The sequence below is a fragment of the Pocillopora verrucosa genome, chromosome 8 (assembly GCF_036669915.1).
Source record: "Pocillopora verrucosa isolate sample1 chromosome 8, ASM3666991v2, whole genome shotgun sequence".
NCBI classification, from domain to species: domain Eukaryota; kingdom Metazoa; phylum Cnidaria; class Anthozoa; order Scleractinia; family Pocilloporidae; genus Pocillopora; species Pocillopora verrucosa.
Window position 1 is genome coordinate 17,505,604 of NC_089319.1, and position 19,659 is coordinate 17,525,262.

At 37.6% G+C, this 19,659-nt stretch overlaps 2 protein-coding genes across 9 annotated transcripts; one reads left to right on the top strand and one right to left on the bottom strand.

Moving 5' to 3' along the window:
- Positions 1–572: 572 nt before the first annotated feature.
- LOC131776627 (uncharacterized) lies at positions 573–17,498 on the bottom strand. Of its 8 annotated transcripts, none has more exons than XM_066170850.1 (7): positions 17,480–17,498; positions 7,831–7,969; positions 5,564–5,767; positions 3,624–3,693; positions 2,494–2,788; positions 1,940–2,040; positions 573–1,492 (listed from the first exon to the last, which is right to left on the bottom strand). In XM_066170850.1, the coding sequence occupies exons 3-7, from the start codon at positions 5,652–5,654 to the stop codon at positions 1,387–1,389; spliced, it is 663 nt and encodes a 220-aa protein (XP_066026947.1). In that variant the 5' UTR covers positions 5,655–5,767; positions 7,831–7,969; positions 17,480–17,498; the 3' UTR covers positions 573–1,386. The 8 variants fall into 8 exon arrangements, with proteins under 8 accessions (XP_066026947.1, XP_058948829.1, XP_058948830.1 ...); XM_059092846.2 differs by lacking the exon at positions 17,480–17,498 and adding an exon at positions 8,090–8,196; XM_059092847.2 differs by lacking the exon at positions 17,480–17,498 and adding an exon at positions 8,090–8,163 and having other exon boundaries at positions 7,831–7,981.
- On the top strand, positions 10,059–16,566 carry LOC131776628 (RING finger protein 141). Its single transcript, XM_059092851.2, has 7 exons — positions 10,059–10,267; positions 10,390–10,414; positions 11,684–11,798; positions 12,533–12,682; positions 13,492–13,562; positions 14,315–14,434; positions 15,589–16,566. The coding sequence occupies exons 1-7, from the start codon at positions 10,174–10,176 to the stop codon at positions 15,731–15,733; spliced, it is 720 nt and encodes a 239-aa protein (XP_058948834.2). The 5' UTR covers positions 10,059–10,173; the 3' UTR covers positions 15,734–16,566.
- Positions 17,499–19,659: the final 2,161 nt, after the last annotated feature.

Below are 19,659 nucleotides of genomic sequence, written 5' to 3' on the forward strand. Positions count from 1 at the left end.
TCCGACCCGTCATGCTAAACGAATGACCACACCCTTTTTTGTGCTCCGGGTGCAATTTTCGTGACGTGAATTTCTCAAGGCGCGATGCCGAATTTATGCACCAAGAGTTAGTTTCCCTGATAATGCGTTCTCGGTGACGTTTTCTTACAATATCGTAATAAGCTGGGAAATATTACAAGATAATTAAGTATCGAATTCTCCATATTGTATCGTAATATGCGATCCTGTAGTTGCAAAAATTTTGGTGTCGTGTAAGTGGTAAAACCCCCCACAGTTCTGAGGACAAAGGAGAGGGGCTGGATCCGAGGACCTATCCCCTGAATACGCATCCAGTGAGAGCGTTTTAAAAGCCTGTGCGGATGGCGTGTTGTTTTATTTTTTACCTTTTTTTAAGGCGCTCGATGAAATAAACGCGATAGGGCCGAGAAAACGAGCAGGGGAGCCTTTAATCGAGGAACTAACTTCATTACTCTACGTCCCAGGCCTCATGTCTTCGCCGCTCGACTCTTTATAGCACAAACAAAACTGGCAACTAAACAGGCTGGTAATATAAATACGTTTTCTTCACAATGTAAACTTATAAGAGAATTTTATTGCTCCTTCTCTTAGTTTATGATATTGATGGACTATCATAGTCTAATAAATTTTTCCGTGTATGTCCCATTTTGTTTTCGAAAGTTGGACCATGCTACTTTGTACAATTCGTATACATGAAAACCATTATCATTAATTTAAGTTGTTGGTGGCTTTCCGTGCACAAAATTTATATAAGTTCTAAAGAACTCGTGCAATAAATATTAATAATCTAATAATCTCTCTATTATTTCTTAATTTAAACGAATGCGAGGTGAAGCCAAGCCTGGCCTTGCTCATCTCGAAAAGTCATCTGCCTTGCTTTTAACCGTTTGGCGGGCAAAGCCTCTATTTCTGATTGGCTCTTTCATTTTTATTGTTATTGGACAGCGGTAATTGCTGTGTATATGCCATGCTAGGATACATACACAGCATATTCCCAAGACATCTCTAAGGTAAACTTTTTTTTCTGCTCTTTTTGTGCAACTCACGTCCTTTCAAGGAATCATACTCTAAATGCATGCTACTATGACTAAGTTAGTCTCTTTCTACTTAACTAACATCACACTATTGGTTAATTTGAAAGACGAAATCTCTCTGCGTACTTTTAACTGTTTTTTTTTCCAGCTTGGAGCTTTCATATAATTTACGAATTGAAAAATTCCTTAATTTAATAAATTAAAAGTTCTTTATTAAAAGTTCTTCGTTAGGTTCCATGAGTCCATATCTAATTTCTCCAAATTTTCATACATTACTTTCTCAGGGTCTTTCTCCTCTTGTCCATTATTTCCTCGATCATAGCAATAATTCTGTTCATACAGATGTTAATCTCTTTCTGGAAGAAGACCGGCGTCTTGTTCTTGTTGGCCTTGTTTTAGGAGCTGTTTGTTCTGTTTTGCTGATGTTCAACTGCTTTCTGCTAGGAGTAAAAAAAAGGGTCACAACAGATGAACATAACTGGAATAATTTCAAGCGTGTGTAGGGAGAAAGCTTGAATTGTATTGGCTTTGCTGCACTTCGCTTTGTGACTGGTCTGAGAATCTTGCGCCACGTTCTCACGCCGCGGACCTTTTCCCTGACTAAGAGAAGGAATTCAGCCTGTGCGGCCGGCGTGTTTTCGTTTATGAAATAAACGCGGTAGGGCTGAGAAAACGAACAGGAGAGCCTCAAACAGAGAAACTTCTCTATTCTACGTCTCAGACCTCTCATGTCTTCGCCGCTCGACTCTTCATAGCGCAAACGAAACTGACAGCTAATAGTTTAGCAGCAGAGTCCCCCAAAATAGCAAAAGGCAAAACCACTTCACAGAAAAGGTTTGGTGCCATATTCGTATAAAGCAATATCTACTCTTTGAAATGTTGCTTACAGTTCAGCGATGTCTTTTTCAGATGGACAGTATCCAAGTTTTCGTCTTCTGTTTTGTAGATTTAAGCTGAGATTCATCACCATGGCTACCAGGTCTTCTTTCTAAATGTGAAATGAAGAGACATCAGGTTGAGCACTGGTTAAGGTCAGCAGGTTGAAAATCCACTCAGTTTTCTATCCTTAAATCTCTATAACACCTCTGTAGCGCTTTTACGATCAAATTCGTTCATGACACGATGATGGTCATGTTGATTGATCTCACTGTATTCAGATTACATTTGTTTTTAGCGGTTCTGCGTTTACTTTCTACAACTTCTCAAAGTTTCTCAGTTTTTACGTCTAACGATCGACATTTTGCCTGGTTCCTGTAAGGCTTTTCTCAGGCCCTCACGGACAACTCCCACGGTCAAGTAAATGGGTTCCGACAGCTCGCTGATGCCTGAAAACGAGGTAATTGCGACAAAACGGAGAGGCCTGAGAACAAAGAAAGATTGAGCATACGACCACACTTCCAAACCACTCTGATCATGAAAAATGTAATGTTACCATAGTTACCGATTTTTCCATAAGGGAGTCGTATTCTTCTGTTTCCTTGACGATGATTTGTTTACAGGCTGGACACGTTGAAGTCTCCGTCTCAGAATCATCAACTCCTTTGAAACGCACTCTTTGTCTCTCTGTCTTCGTTTCATGATCAGGTTCATCTGTCGAGTCTTCAGACGGTTTGGATTTTTTCCTAATTGGACCAGACAAAGGGTCGTCGTTTTGTCTCTGCATATCTTTTCTTCCGCTTAAAAGTTCGTTGTATGCGCATTTCCATTCTGTCTTTGGCTGCTGGGAGAGTATACTCCTTCAAATAAAATGACACAGAAACGAGCGTTTTAGGACTTTTTCAGAAAGAGATCGGAAATGTTTTGGGTAGTACTGATCAGTTGCGAAAAATGTCAACATCATGCAGAAATCAATAATCATTATTACTTTGACGGGCATTGGGGCGCATTTGGGGCTAAAATGGAAAGAAGGGGTTTGTTCAGGCTCTTTTGCTGTCATCTACTAGTTTTTTCAATGCCCGGCTCCAAAGTAATAATAATAGTAATACAGTTTCTATTCTTGGGCATAAATATGTTTTGTGCACTGCTCAGAGTCATTTTAACCCTTGCTTAGCGGCTCAGGCTAAAATGACTCTGAGTCGGGTCAATGCGAAAATCAACTCCATTGTTTTAATAAACGAAACGACGCCTTGCTTAGCAGTTGCTGCAGTAATTGCGCAATCGCAGCAGGGGAATGAATTAAAAATTCGCATCCTTCCTTCCACTTTTCTCCATGATTTTAATTAATTCTGCACGTCTTAGTGCTAATAAATCTTTATCAATAACAAGCTATTCCAAGAGAAAATTAAACTCCTTTTCATTGTTTTTGTTGGCTTAAATTTTACTCTAACTTCCTGTCTCCAACAGGTTCGAGACATAATTTAAAAAGGTGGATTTTCGCATCCATGGTAGGGATTGTGGAGTTCAAATTCGAGATGTAGGTACGGGAAACTCATGATACCCAAGAATCCGCTAAGTTTCGACTAGCTAGGGTTGTGGGAGATGAATGAAAATAACCCCGGTCCTCGCGGTACACCTGGCTAGCTTTTGTTCTCTTAGTCATCCAAGTATCTTCCCACATTCTTCCGCGCATACCTCGTCGCTGGTCCGGAGGGATTTTCCTTTTTCCGGTCGAGGTATGCCCCTTTATTATTTCCTTGAGCATCTGAAGGGAAAGCAAAAGTTCGCGTTAATAGATGAAAAAGAGCATTTAAGTTTGAAGAAGAGATCATGAAATCTCGTAGTCTGTATCTCGTTGGATCTAGCTTTCTCTTACTTTTGATTGATTTGACCCTCGAAAAATGTTAATCAGATATTCCTTTAGTTGTCATATTATGTCGGTTACGATTCACTCGCTGAAATAAATTCACAGTTCAAATCACAAATTCAAATTTTATTGAAAAAGGATTGACGCTAGAGCTTAAAAGCTGGCATTCTAAGTAGGCATCATCAATTAATCGTAACTGAGTTTCGGGTCGTTTGATAGAGAGAGCTATTGCCTTAGGCAGTTGTCGCTTTTATGCCGGGTGTTTCTGTCTCTCAAGTAAAGCGCAAAAAGCCAATATCTATAAGCCATGATCACTTATTTTGATAACGCAGCGCGAGGAAATGAATATGTCATGTTTGAAATGCATGTGTCGACAAACCGAAGACATATGAAATCGAGCAGTAGACTAAATTTATTTGAAGTCAAGATGAAATATTTGGCGTTTATATTGAAAGAAGTGGAACGAAATATCCGGCAGAAAAAAAAAAAAAACCTATTAGTACATGCGAACGAGAAAATGAGACGCAGAATTTTGTTTTATTAAAGTTAACAGAGTGTAAAGATAACCATTCTGGATGCGCTCAAGAAATAACTTCGAGCAAGACTTTGTATTTCTCTCTTGTACACTAAGTTCTCACAAATTAAAAAGAAGTGTCGGACACAAGCTGGTCAGTTTAAAAGAATATCGTTGAATAAATTCAATTCGACTTGGAAGCAGCATAAAGAATAACGTTCTTTGTGACAGGTGTAAAGTTTAGAAACACACTTGGACAAATTCTGCTCAGATTTTGCGTACGAAATTACGAAGCTTTACAGCCGTTTTACGTTAAAGTTTACCTGTAACACCACACACGTTCTACATGTGAGTGAAATACTGTGCTTTATACTTACTGTCTTTTCAATTCCTCTTCTTGATAATAGTTATAAAATAATATGATATACAGGAAAAAAAATACATAAAAGTGCTTACAGGGAATCGTTGATTTTCTTGCGTGTCGTAGTGACAGAAAATTAGTCGTAAGTACTAGTAAATAATTCATCCTCTCTAAGTTAAAATTCGTATCGCATTTTTATATTTTCTTTTCCAGTTTGCACTTTTATATGACTTTCACTAGTGTCTATCTTTGCATAACATGATTAAAAACCCGTTTATTTCTATTTTATTGAAATCTTGGAATAAGAAGGTTTTCCTGATTCATAGCAAGTTGAGGTTCTTCTCAAACTCAAAACAGTTTTTCAATTAAGATCTCTTTTTGTTCCTGACGATAGGGGATGCCTTCCCGACGCATTAAAAATTAATAACAAGAAATTGAGTTCACGAACTGCTTCTCTTTAAAAACTATGTTTTGTGCTAATTTCTGAGAAATTACTTGGGAACACTTCCCTACGAAGTTCCAAAGAAAACTCATAAACAATTCGAAGCCATTAGAGGAAGCCCAAGACTGATTAATTTTTCCTCAGCTGTTCGTCAGTTGAAAGAATTGACGGTATTGTGGTCTTCATTATTTGTGATCACCACGGATTCGCGATGAATTCCTTAAAAATTGAGGGAACATGCCACCATGATTGCTTATGCCTTGTTCTATGGCTTTAGCGACACAGAATACATGTTAAAATAAAAGATAAAAAGACAATGCATTTTGAAGTTGTGCAGATATGATATCGGTCTCCAAAGGTAAATGCCTGCAGGCTTCATTAGATGTTTTACCGCCGAGATATATATAGAAGGGAAAAAAAAAAAATTAAAGCAAGCTAGATTCAAACTTACCTTGGTTGAAAACAAGTGCATGAAATTTGTAGACTTTTCCATTCGCTTTGTCCAAACGAACAGAACATGAATCTGCAACAGCTGAAATCATTTTTGACACTGAAGAACAACCCTGGAACAGTTGCAGAACCAAGACTTTATTTAGGTTAAAATATGAGTCCCTTGAAATCCAGTTAATGTTTGGACGTCGTATGATCACTGTGACTGTGGAAAGAGACAGTAATGTCGTAATGAAAAGGAGGGAATTTTATGCACGATCAAATGAAAACGCATGTGCACCAATAACAACTGAGAATTTCAAACCGCATTGGTATAATTTTCGTTCATGCAGAGTGCCGACCTCTTCCACTGTCAGAGTTCTACATAAATGTACGATGTTATCGTCTGTGGCGTAGGCATTAAAAAGCGGTTTCCCCGCCAATGCAAACATACGTTTTTACTGGCCAACCAAATCCTCTTATACCAATAACTCTTGTCAGCTTCTGACAACCGCAGGTAAAATATCAAACATTGAACTTAACGTCAATAGGTCTTACGCGTTGAACGCGCTGAAAATAGGAAGTATTTAAACCCAAGAAACCACAACAACGGATAGATATCACTTATCTACGTCTTTTCGTCGTATTAAATCGAGGCAAATATGTTTCTCTGGCAAACTTGAAACGGCTTAAGCTCAGAGATAGTGAAATTTATCAGTCATAATCGCATTTCTGTGATAACCGACTTCTTTCAAAATAATTATCGAAAAGATAAATAGCACCAAGTCATCATTGTTAACATAATTCTGTCAGAGCGGTTCATATTTCATCAGAGCACCTGCTATTATGTCTTTCGCTAGAGAAAATAAATGCAGGTGATAAAGAAAATTTAAAATGGAAAACAGACACCAGTGGTCTATAACCATAGTTTCGAATGTCATTAACACACGAAATGGTGTGATGCAATCAACTTTGGGGTCGACAGTAAGATGTCATTGAGCAGTGTATTATAGTTCGCCAGCTTACGCCATAGATTTCACTTCATGTACTGCAATTTCTCCAAAAGATTTCTTTCTTCTTAGCAGACAAAATACCGCAAGGATATATCTGTTGGAGAAGCAAGTCACTTTGATTCCGGATTCCAAGGATGTATTGGCAGTATATCTCGTTGAAGATTACCCATTATCATTTGTTGCGTGCAATTGAGCATTGCGTTGTGCTGGCGAAAGATAATGTTAAATCGTGTTTCGCTGACATGTGATTTACTCAATCAGTCAACAAGGAATTTGAGACTTACCACGGGACGCAAAAAAAGAACAGGAGGGAGGGAATTATTTTCAACAAATAGCTTGCCATCTTACTCTGTAAAAGTAGGAAGCAGCTTTTAACGATGTAATTTTTGTTACTGTCACTCAAGATTGCTCCTATGACGTTACAACAACTTATATTAAAGACAACGTGCGCGGAAACGTTTAAACATTTCACAATATACCCGCTTCTCTGTCATTTTTCTGTCTTAATCTGGTTATTTAAGCCGCCAAATATCCTGATAAACACACCGACTGCAATACATATTGGGTAAATAAAGCTAGGATATCTTTGATTAGGGGCACGATTTTGTATCCTTTGTCGTCAAGATGTGTACCATTTTAGTTCATTACATATTCAAAACGAGCGTGATCCGTTTTAAGAAGGAATCAGCCCGGTTCCATTCAGTGGTCATAAGATTCAATATTACCTCACGCGACTTGTTTGGGATCGATGTCGTAATACTGCGCTCTTCCTAAATTTAACCTTGCATAATAAATAGGTAATTTTATGACTGGATAGTCACCGTGTTTAAGAATTTCCTTTGGGATAAGAAATTAAAAATTGACCGGAATAGCATATAGCCCAACTAAGAAATTTGACTGTTGAATCCCAAAGCGCTAAACGGTTAACATTGTAGGAGTTTCAAATTCCGTTTTCGAAGAGATGAAAGGAGCCCTGCAATTCCGTTGTTGAAGTGTCGATACATTATTGAATATTTCAGACAATATTCAGGAGAATAGAGTTAAAAAACCGATCCGGCGATTAGAAAACCTCGACTGACACACGGCAGAATCAACTAAGGCTTAAATTTAGATGATACAAGCGAGATCTTTCGAATAGCATGAGCGAAAAAAAAAATTTATAATCTCTTCGTTTAGATACCTTGGCTCACTACGGATAACAAAACAAGTAACTGATTGTAGCATATCGTTAGTAATCGTGAGCACTGTTTCTGTCTCAACTGCCTTTCATTCTTACCTCTGCCGTATCGTGGTCAATTCCAGTTCAACGCGTGCTGAAGCGCGCGTATGTTTTCTTTTAGATCGTAGGTCAAAGCAACCCTCAAGGCTCTGCTATGATTGTTATTGGGAGCTCTTCCGCCTTGATCAGACGTCAGCTGCAAGGTAAGCTAACCATCAGGAGTCAAACGTTTCGCTTATTAACCGCAGACAAAAAAGGTATGCCCCTTACTTAATAATTTGATAGCAGTTGAATAGAATCGTTATTAGTAATTTACCAAATGCAGTACCACTTGTCAATATCCGAAATGTGGGGGCTCGGGGAGTTAACAGGGTTGGACCACGCATAATCAAAATGATAAGACAAACGGGTTTATTGGTATTTCTTTTAAAGGATGTAAGGTTGTATTATAGTTGAAACGGAAGTTCAAACTGTTATGGTAACATCCGATTGACGTCATATTTGCGTAGAGCCCACTCTCTCTCACTGTGTCCGAGAATGAGTCATCCATCAGTGACGTTATTCTTTCTGAAAGCCCACTCACGCCTCACTTTGACAGCCGCACAATTTAAACATAGCAAAACAAAATGAAAGATATCTTTGTACAAGAACTGTTGTCTATCAATTATTCAAGTTTTCTTTTTTCTTTTTGTTAATTTTAGACTGAGAAAGAGAACTTCAGAACAAGCGGATCGGAAACTAAACAGTTGAGTTTTACAAATTCCGCCGGATACAGTTCCACGAGAATCCGACACGCAAACATCGCTGGGTTGTTCACTGCTGAGTCAAGATAACCCAAGATAAGTGGGAAATTTTCTTTCTTCAGATTTGAAAGCTGTACAAGAAAATTAAATTGAATTTTGTTTTCTACAATTTGATTATCGGATGCTCTGAAAAGGATTGTCTGAAAAAAGCCCCTGAATGGAGAAATAAAGAAACCCGGAATAAAATATTATCCTTAGGTCAGCGGTAACGGCCTTCGAACAACTGGGCCTATATTTAAACTTGTTCTCATGTACAGGAGACCTTTAAGGGAGTTCCTTTATTAACCCTTTAATTCCCAGGAGTGATTAACATGTAACTTCTCCCTATAATATCCATACATTGTCCAACAAACAGGTAACAAGAATACCCAAACTTATCATGAGTTGAAGTTGTTGTCTTGATCCAACACCAAATTCTTGTTACGAATTAACAAGAAAATGTGTAACAGCAAGAGGGGAGAATTAACAATCAGATCTTGGGAGTTTAAGGGTTAATTAAAAGGGTTTTTTTCCCGATTTCTCCCACAAGAAAATATGTAACAGCAATAGGGGAGAATTAACAATCAGATCTTGGGAGTTTAAGGGTTAATTAAAAGGGTTTTTTTCCCGATACTCCCACGGACGAGTATAAGAGAGAACAACGGAAACAGTGATACAATAACACAGGACTACACCCACGGACGTTACTGAATAGTTGTCCTGATTAACCGCTTCAGAACAAATCTCAATATTGAATTTTTTCCTAAAATATTTTCCGTTTTCGTCCACATTAAGCTGTGCCGAGACCCTAGATTAATGAATGACAGTGAACACGATGATCAACTTGAAAAGTACGTAGGTAAAAAACATTAAGTGACTTGAGTTTGGCTTGCTTGACCTAAGGGCTCTCTGAATCAATTTAGTTCGGGTGTGGCGTGTCCCCCCGGGCCATGAAACCGATCTTCCTAGTCCAGAACCACGCGAATCAGATGTATCTTTTCAAACAAACCTACTTCCAATAACTTGACCATAACCCCCTCAACATAAGTCTTTTCTCTTCATTAAACAGGGTAAAATTACCAGGATTTTCAACAGTTTACCAATAAAATTATACCATGTTAAACTTAAACCTTAACTTCAGACAAATCTGTCTGAAAACTTTGTTCATGGCGGGAGGCCGGTGTAAATATCTGCCTGCTTCCCAGACACTTTGGCCGCATCCACGTGTTTTAGTGGTTGAGTCTGGATCTGGCTAGTTTCTTGTTCCTGTTTACTTTGAAAAAGTCATGGAAGCGAACAGAGACAAAAGAGCACTTTTATCAGTTGCGACCCTGCAGTTTAAAATGACTATCATTTTTTTTTTTTTTTAATTTTTTTTTTTATTTTCATCTTCCGGCGTCTTCCGGCATTAATTGATGTCACGTATGCATTTTCGTCCCAAGCTCCATTAAATTCATTTTCCTGTTTTACCTTTTGCGCATGCTATCAACGACAAACCGCTGACAAATAATGAATTTCATTCATCTTCATTCGATCCAAGATGTCCTTCCGGCGTCAACCGTTCTTTTCTCCATTTCCTGATAGTTACTGAGTATTTATACGCACTTCCTTTGTAGCAATGGGTCAACAGTATAGTTTCGCGCTCAAAGTGTTGCACGATCATGCTGTTGTTTTGAAAGATCTCGCGGTTCTCAACCACGAAAGTCTTGAAAGTAAGCGGCAGTGAAGATCTCGAATTTATTTACACTTTTTAGTTTCGATAGTTTATGTTACTGAATTTCGCAGGGTTTCATAATAACTCAAGCACACACTAATTGTTCTTTCCTTTCTCTAGATGCCGTAGTACATCTAAATAAGACGTAAGTACACTTACTAACGGGAATAATTTCATCTATACTCGTGCTTAAGTGTTTGTCTGTACGACGTTTAATTAGATTCGTGTGTTATTGCAACTTTAGTTGCTCCGTTTTGTGCTAATCGAGGCTATCATTAACAAAATTAGCAATTTTCGATTAATCGCTCTTTAAAAGTAAAGAAACTTCGACTTACAACCCCAAGATTCGTGTCTGTGAGTGTGTGTGTGTTTTTTTTTTTACTTTAGTTTCTTTGCGTTTGTCCAAGTCACTTTAGAGCTGTATTACAAAAATAAATCAAAGGTCAAAAATTCATTTGAACTTGATTTGTTGTTTTGTTCTGCGGCTCACGCTTATCGCAGATAATTAGTCCAATCGTGTGGCCCACTTCCTTTGTATCAATTAGAGTCAAGACAACTCTAAATTTGGATTGATCCATTCAAAGACAAAGCAAAGTTAGAAATTCAGCTTATCGTGCATTGTACTCTATTTCAACTTGCTATTTCAATAAATCGCAATTCTGTTACAAAAAATTGTATGTTATTGTAACAGCTAAAGTTCTGAAACACAAACAAGTGAAACTTGATTTGTAACAACATTTTAGTTACAAAAATTACATCTATATAATAAGCTGAATTATGCATTATTTTTGATTGGTTCTTACCTAAGATCTATTGGAGTATAGATGCATAGGTGACATTACCATTAACAATTTTTTGATTCTTTGTTATTTAAAACATTTAATTTCCACCAGTGACCAGACAGAATTTCTCCTTACACCATCAGTACAATATCAAGCAGACAAGTAACGAGAATAAGTAAAATATCAATTAGGGGATTATTGGTTGATCCAATTCCAAATTCTCCAAACTAACAGCACTTGAATTGTATGGCAGACGGTAAGGAGAATTACTAATGAAATCTTGGGAGTTAAAGGGTTAAGAACATCAGTGATATACTCAGCTATGCCTTGTATGCCACTTTTTTGTTCCTTAGGACATTTTGACATCATCGGTGATGTATTACTGAACAGATGCACAGCAACATGGCATCTATTTGTTAAGTAGAGCTTACCCATGACACTGCTGAATAATTCTGCATACAAAGAATGCAGGCAGTGAAACCTTTATCAAGCATAAGCCTTCACCTGTATCTGCATTATGAAGGGTGTGTACCCAATATGGCGTGCACTTTAGATAGGTCTCACAGTAATTTATTTTCTCTAAATACAAAGCTGTTACTTGACGATTAATTGCACATTTGATTTCTCTTCAGACTCAGAAAGTTTGCAGATGGCAGAGGGCATTGCATCATGTTTGCTATAAAGGAACCATCAGAAGAATATTCTCCATATCTATGGAAAGCTACAACAAGGATAGTTTGTTATAAGGTGAGTGGTGTCAGTGCTATATGTTTGGTAAAACCCAACCTTTCATGCCAAGTTACTTGTAGTAAGTCATTAGGGTCTGAATCTATGACCATCTTGTCATTAGTGTTACTAATAATTGACTTTTGGTGACTAGAACTTGAATCAAAGTTGCCATCTCAATGTTCTTCTTGAAAACCAGTGCTCAAGTAGAAAATATGCTTATTTTTGGTTGAGGGGGAGGAGGGCCTCTTTATACTATAAGCAAAGAAACATTTTTATGACTTTGGAACTTCTTAGTTTGGTTGTTAGCCATAAATCCAAAGAATTAGACTCTTTGGAGAACACATTGTTCCTCTCCATAAATAGGGCAAAAAATTTGTTTTTGCCAATTGGCTACAGAATAGAAAAGTTAATTTTAGTCTGCCCAAGGGGAATGATGGAACTTAACGTTCTTTTAGCAACCAATATTTTAGACTCGTATTCTGTAGAGCTGGTGCAAAACATTCTAATTAGGTGCGACAGTTATAGCCATTGTATTTGGTTGGTAAGATCACAGAAAGCTTGCTGCAAGTGAAAAAGTATACCAAGGAGAAAGTATCATGGCATCAACACTCTATTAGAATATTTTGCACTAGCTCACAAGAACATAGACCAATATCATTACAGGCTACACAAGTCTAAATAAAGATTTGTTATCAGAAATTCAAGCTTACATGCACATGACTGAAATCAAATTCATTTTATCCAATATACAGATTGATTCTGCTAGCACAAATGTTGACAGTGAGAGAATTATGGACCTTCGACAGTTTTGCAAGTTGTATAGAGATATCACGAAGCAACTGCGGCACATGCATGGTGAAGAGGATGAAGACTGGCAGAAAATTGATCCTATTGGGGAAGAGGTATGATGAGCTTTGTCTGTATAAAGCAATCAACTAAGCATGACTTACATTCAACTCTCTTGTAAGCAGCAGAACTGTCTGCATTCAGGAATTTTAAAAAATAGGGCGGATATCAGCTTTAGGGAGAGTTTATGCCTGACTCTTGTTAAAAGTAAAATTGGACAGCTTGCTTTCCCTTGACAAAAGTGATCCCCTCTGTTCTGTTGCTCTGTCAAAAGTCATGTTTTGTTGATTTACAAATTCAAGACAAATTTCACAGCTAGGAGTCAATTATTATGCATGGGGTGTCTGCTTACAAGAGAGTGTAAGCAAAAGAAAAATTCAATTGTCGCTTTAAAGAGTGTGTGCATCTGCTTATGAGATATTGGCCGCTTACAGGAATGTGTAAATACAGAGTTTGACTCAGAGACAAGATCGGGAATTTTAAGAAGGGTCTATAACCAGAACTGTCTGCTTACTAGAGTGTCCATTAGCGAAGAGGTGACTGTAATAGTTAATTTTGAGTTTTTTTAGCTAATATGATTGTGCAATCCAAAGTTATACATTTAGGCACAAAACTATTTCACTGTAGTGAGCAACTATATTAATCCTTTCAATCCCAAGATCTTATTAATGATTCTCCTCACTGTCTGCCATGTTAGTTCAGAGAATTTGGTATTTGATCAATTAATAATGCCCTGATTGATATTGGTATTATCTGAAGAAATTCTGTCTTGGTCTTTCATAAAAGTAAAAGAGTAAAAATTGTAGTATCAATTTTTATTTATGACTTTTTATTTAAAGTTCCCATGTCTATTACTACCTTGTAGGCATATGAAACATGTTCAGTAAAATTAGAGGAAATCCATGAGTCTCTTTGTGCATCAGTGATATTTACAAGGTATGATTTAAGTCCAGAAATTTTTAATATACAGGAAACTTATAGTGCTAATTCTAAGACCAAGAGAGTTTCAACAATAGTGTAAGTTTAAGTTCAAATAACTTTGGCAAGTCTTTTTTGTAAGGGGAGTGTACACAATGCAGTCAAGAATCACAGAGCACACCAAAATCCCCTGAAGTGCAGTTTTCTTGATGAGGTCTTCAATAACTTTTTTCATAACTGGCTGTAGATGGTAGCTTAAAATATACAGACAGCTATGAAAATGGAAGTGGCTCTACAAATCCAAAAATGTTTTATTATAGCAGACAGCTTTAGAGGCCACATGAGCAGTGATGGTTGGCTGTCAACTGGCCATTTTTTTGGTAATCTGCACTTGAAATGATTCAAGAATCTATTTGTAATGAAGCACATTTCATTTGACGTGTGGATTGAATTCAAATAAAGCTGTGCACAGTGTATGGTCCTAAGAAAAATTGAGGCTCTGACAGGATTTGAACTGTGCCTCCCAGATATTAGTTGGGTGCTACCACCAACTGAGCCAAAAGCTACAGGTTAGAGGAGCAGCAAATTTTAGAGAGTTCTTCTGTTTGAGATTTAGTATATTGGAAGCATAGGAAAATTTAATTTATACATCCCGAAGAACTCTATGGCAAATTGTCTTCTCCTTGTGGTCTCTTTCAATCTATAGTATTTTCATACTGTAAGTATGATAATTTAATTTAGTTAACTTTGCACATCTTTTTTGTCCACAGAGTGGATGAAGTAGCCTCAGAGGATTCTAACATGGAGGAGTGTTGTATATGTATGGATCAAAAAGCAGAAGTTATCCTGTCCTGTGTCCATTGCTTTTGCAAGACTTGTATTGAGACATGGTAAGACTTGATAATGCGAAAAAAAATTCAGATAAAAATTGATTTTAAAGTAGCTATGATTTTATGAGGAGAGACATGGTGGATTCAGGGTAAGAGGTTCAGGATAAAGACCTGTGGGTCATTGTGCATTTTTTCTTGGGCAGGAGACTGCATTTCTACCTTTAAAAGGTGATCATAATATTTGTTAGAGGGGGCCCATCATGTAAAAGTCCAAGACAGAATTTCTCCTTACAGTATCGATACAATATCAACCAGATAAGTGACGAGAATAAAGAATATTATCAATTTGGGGATAATTCATTCATCCAATACTAAATTCTCTGCATTAGCATTATGAAAATTGTATGGTTGACAGTAAGGAGAATTACAAATTTGATCTGGGAGTTAAAGGGTGAACAATACTCTCACAGTGACTCCCTCCAGCCTGGGCCAGTTTGTCTGAAGCTGGGTTAACCCTTTAACTCCCATGGGTGACCAAGACAGAATTTCTCCTTACAGTATCAATACAATATCAAGCAGATAAAGAATAAGAATAAAGAAAATATCAATTTGGGGATAATCAATTGATCCAATACAAAATTCTCTGAACTAACATTATAAGAATTGTATGGTTGACAGTAAGGAGGATTACAAATTTGATCTGGGAGTTAAAGGGTTAAGGTAACTCAGGTTTAGTGTGAAATCTGATTTCAGATTTGGAAGCTTTAAAAGAAAATTAAGTACCATTCCTTTTGTCTACAATTTGATGATTAGATATCCCAAAATGGATAGACTGAGAAAATTATCTGAAAGAGGCATATAAATGTAGGAATAAAGAACCCTGGATAAAAATTTAAGCCTGGGCTAGTCATGCTAATCAAACGCTGGTCTCTAGAGGATTGTCAGGGAAGAATGACAAAATGCTGGAAGGTTTCCCTTGCAACAGACCAGCATCCAATTCACAAGGGGGCTAGCAAGGGGGGGGGGGAGGGGGGAGGGAGGGAGAGAGGGGCTCACAATTACTTTCAATGACTTCATGCTACAGAAACAATACAATAAATTATGGTCTGGCCAGATAGGCCACTTGGCTTGGGTGGAGAGTTAATTTTCAAGATTTTACGCAATCTAGGATGCTCAAGACTTTCAACTACATCATTTATATTTTCTCATAACAGGAGTGATGTGAATGAGACTTGTCCACTCTGTCGTGATAAGATTCATGGGAAAAAGGATCTCTGGGAAATGCCTGAGAGGCCAAGTGACAGAGAGATAGGACAGTTTGTCTTAGGAATGGCTGAGGGGGCAGGTGCTCCCACTTGAATAGTGTGCATCTGTTCTAGTCAGGTTGGAAAAAAATAGAAAAAAAAAACAGCGAATATAAACAAAAACAAAATTAAAATTTAATTTAGGTCAGGGTGCACTGCCATTTCAGTGGTTGCAACTGCCATTTCAGTGGTTGCAACTGCCATTTCAGTGGTTGCAACTGCCATTTCAGTGGTTGCAACATACCATAGGGACAAGTGTTAGCAACAATATTAGTTTATTGTGATGCAGATAATTTTATGAAAATCTATGTGCCTTCTTAAGTATGTTGTGTCTGAGGCAAGTAGTTCACATTCAAAGACTTTCTTATTTTGACAATTGATTGCTGACTGAGATGACCTGCTTCTACAGTATATGCTTAATCAAATGAACATACCTGGAGTGGACGTCTCCAATGTGTGACCTTACAGTATGACTTAGCAAGTTGTATTTATTTTACTAGTCTTTTTTATTTTTCTCTTATTGTTCATAAGTTATTAATTTAAAATGAAGTACAGTGCCTTAGCCTTTTTCATACTAAAATATTTTCTAGGCTATCATTGTTATCATAATTATTATTATTATTATTATTATTATTATTGTTTTTACATTATGAGGTACAGTAAGGCACAGTGTATTTGCCTCATTCCTACTAACATATTGTCAAGGTTATTATAAGTATTATTAAAATTGTTCCTATATAATAGGATATATATTTACATTGTATATGTAAGAAGATAATTTTGCCAAGCTTGCAAGATATGCAGTGGAGCTTTAGTAGAGCTTCAGCAGTTCTACAGCTGGTCGAATGTAAACCTTAATCAAAACTATAATAAAATTCTCGAATGCAATTGGTTATCACCAGGGTTTACAGTCAAGTCGCCCGAAACCTGAGTCATGTTGCCCGAAATTTTAGTAATGTCGCCCGAAAAAAAGTCAAGTCGCCCGAAGAAACAAATACCAAAAAGATCTGAATTTCAGACAGTAAATAGGCAATAACGTTGAGAAATTTTTATCACCAAAGCGCTCTTTGTTTCCGACAACACCAGGAAGATTCTTAAAGCGTTGTTCGTTCCTAACAACAAAAGGGAAACGTTCGTTTCCAACAACAAAATGCAGCGTTTTTCGTTTGGTGTGTAATCGTTTCTTACTCACGGACGTTTCGTAAGCTGGAGAAACTCTTTCTTGGTTTCTAACAATACCACGAAGACTTTGACTACCCAGAAATCGATATGCTCGGAATTGAAATATGTTTGAGTAACGATTCTAAAAGCGTTGTTCGTTTCTAACAACAAAGGGAAGCGTTCTCCGTTTCTAACAAAAAAATGAAGCGTTATTCGTTTGTTATGTACTCGTTTCTTACTCAAAAAAATTGGTAAGTTTGAGAAACTTTTTCTTGGTTTCTAACAAAGTCATAAGGACTTTGACTACACATAAATCGATCATATGGTCAGAAAGGCCATATGATCGACCCATAATCGTCGCACTGTAGGGCTTGTTGACGTGGTCTAACTTCATCATCACACTCAATGCAAGGATGAATGTTCAATTGAATCAGTTCGTATTCGTATTATAGCTAGTTTTGCCCTCTTCATATATAATTTGATCGGATCAAAATATACATGCGACCGCCAGAGGAAACAGAGCACAACTACGTAATTTTTGCCTATTTTGATCCTAAGGGAAATGATGCTATCAGACTACTACTGTGATAAAAGTCACAAGCATAACAATAAACTGTTATCTTAAAAATATCACACTTACCTTAAGGCAGGGGTAAGCAAGGCAACAAGTTAATTTAATTTGTATGTTACTCGCTTTACCTTTTATCGACTTGTCGAACGCGACAATCGACATTCGTTTACCAGGTGTTTTCATCTGTTATTGCTAAGAAAGTCACAAATAGACACAACAGAACTTTACTTGTATGTTACGCTGCATCCGTGCATTTTTTTTTATGGAAACGAACAACGCTTACGAAATGTCCGTGAGTAAGAAACGAGTACATACCAAACGAACAACGCTTCATTTTCTGTCAGAAACGGAGAACGCTTCCCTTTGTTTTTAGAAACGAACAACGCTTTTAGAATCGTTACTCAAACATATTTCAATTCCGATCATACGATCGATTTCTGTGTAGTCAAAGTCTTCATGGTATTGTTAGAAACCAAGAAAAAGTTTCTCAAGCTTTCGAAACGTCCGTGAGTAAGAAACGATTACATACCAAACGAACAACGCTGCATTTTGTTGTTGGAAACGAATAACGTTTCCCTTTGTTGTCAGGAACGAACAACGATTTAAGAATCTTCATGGTGTTGTCGGAAACAAAGAGCGCTTTAGTGATAAAAAAAGTTTCTAAACGTTATTGCCTATTTACAGTCTGAATTCAGATCTTTTTTGTATTTGTTTCTTCGGGCGACTTGACTTTGACTCAAGGCCTCACTACGGGTGAATTAACTATCGTTCCATGGGACTGATAATGAGGTCCTCCTTGCATGCTCTAACTTTACTGATTGATCACTAATAACTAAATTTGAGACAATTTGTCTCCTAGATCAAAGAATAGAATAATTATTTTTTTCTCTTCACTACAGAATGAAGATCACTTCTATAATTTTTTTTTTTCATTTTCAAAATGTCATTTGTTCGATGAGCATTCAGGCTTCTATTATTTTGAATGTTAGTGATTTTACTTCCCAGGCATCAGTGAGGTGTTTGTAGGCACAAAGTGCAGAAATTGTCTTCCAAGTGCTATTAGTCAAGTCTATTTTGTTGCAAGTAAGGTCTAAACTGGAAAGAAAGATTAAGTTGAAAACAGACATTTCAGGCAAAAATGTAGACTAAAATAGTGCAGTCTGTCCTCACTTATTTATCTTAAATATTTTCAGCGGCAGTAAGTTAATATTTTAAAAAAATAATCCATGTTGCCGTTTTTCTGTTCAGTTATAGATCTTAGGTCACATCAAATGTGGTAAGAAGGAAACAGTGGCACACAGGCGCAGCCGAGTGTTTCACTCATGTTCTTACCGCATTTTTACGCCTTCTGTGATTGATTACTGTACAGCATGCAACAACGTGGAATCTATTTGTTTTATATGATAAAAAAGTAAGATGTTGTTTATGGCGACGTCATCTAGTTTGCGTCTGTCCTCCATCAAGTCATTAGTAAGAATCAAACAAAATGCGTGCAGAATTTAGTTTTATCATAGCGGAGCTCGCAGTGCGTAGCCCCATAATTGCCCCCGCAGGGTTTTTGGCCCCAGAGGGCCAAAAACCCGAGGAGGCACCTTAGGACTCCCCGCGTAATATAGAGGAAGACTGGAGAAGAGGGAATGTGGGTATTTTCGGTAGATCATAACCAGAAAAAATCTCGATTTGATCGCTTGCACGGCCGCAAGGTATCAACGTTTTTCCCGCAAATGGTCATGGGCTGCCAGTAAAAAGACACGCGCGCGAGGACTTTTAGGATCGGCGTCTTTGACACGAGATTTGTCCTAGTATAGAGGAAGACTGGAGAAGAGAGAATGTAGGTGTTTTCGGTTGATCATAACCAAAAAAAATCCCGATTTGATCGCTTGCACGGCCGCAAGGTATCAACGTTTTTCCCGCAAATGGTCATAACTACACAACTGTAAACAACAAGCCCAACTCAAAAAAAAAAAAGAAAATGGTACTGTAGGGCGGGGGCAGCTCTAGTGAGAACTATAACTAGTTATACAAAATAGTAGTAACCCATCAAGCCGAAAAAATTTGGATGTACGACCCTGAGACCGTACGACCGCACAAGGTGCTACTTTAACAACCGTGTTCAACTGTACCGCGGGCACGCCAACGCCACGGCTTTGTTCAGTAGTCCAGTGGTCAGTGTACTGGGCTCCGAGTTGGGCGACCCGGTTCTAGTCCTGGCCGGGACAAGGCGTTGTGCCCTTGAGACGTGCGGGAAA

Coding starts and splice junctions, on each gene's coding strand:
- LOC131776627 (XM_059092844.2), bottom strand. CDS start 5,993: ATGTTTGCATTGGCGGGGAAACCGCTTTTTAATGCCTACGCCACAGAC. Junction 5,768..5,866: donor ACGAAAATTATACCAATGCG/GTTTGAAATTCT, acceptor CTCTTTCCACAG/TCACAGTGATCATACGACGT. Junction 2,789..3,623: donor CCCTCCGGACCAGCGACGAG/GTATGCGCGGAA, acceptor TTTTATTTGAAG/GAGTATACTCTCCCAGCAGC.
- LOC131776628 (XM_059092851.2), top strand. CDS start 10,174: ATGGGTCAACAGTATAGTTTCGCGCTCAAAGTGTTGCACGATCATGCT. Junction 12,683..13,491: donor TTGATCCTATTGGGGAAGAG/GTATGATGAGCT, acceptor ACTACCTTGTAG/GCATATGAAACATGTTCAGT. Junction 13,563..14,314: donor GCATCAGTGATATTTACAAG/GTATGATTTAAG, acceptor TTTTGTCCACAG/AGTGGATGAAGTAGCCTCAG.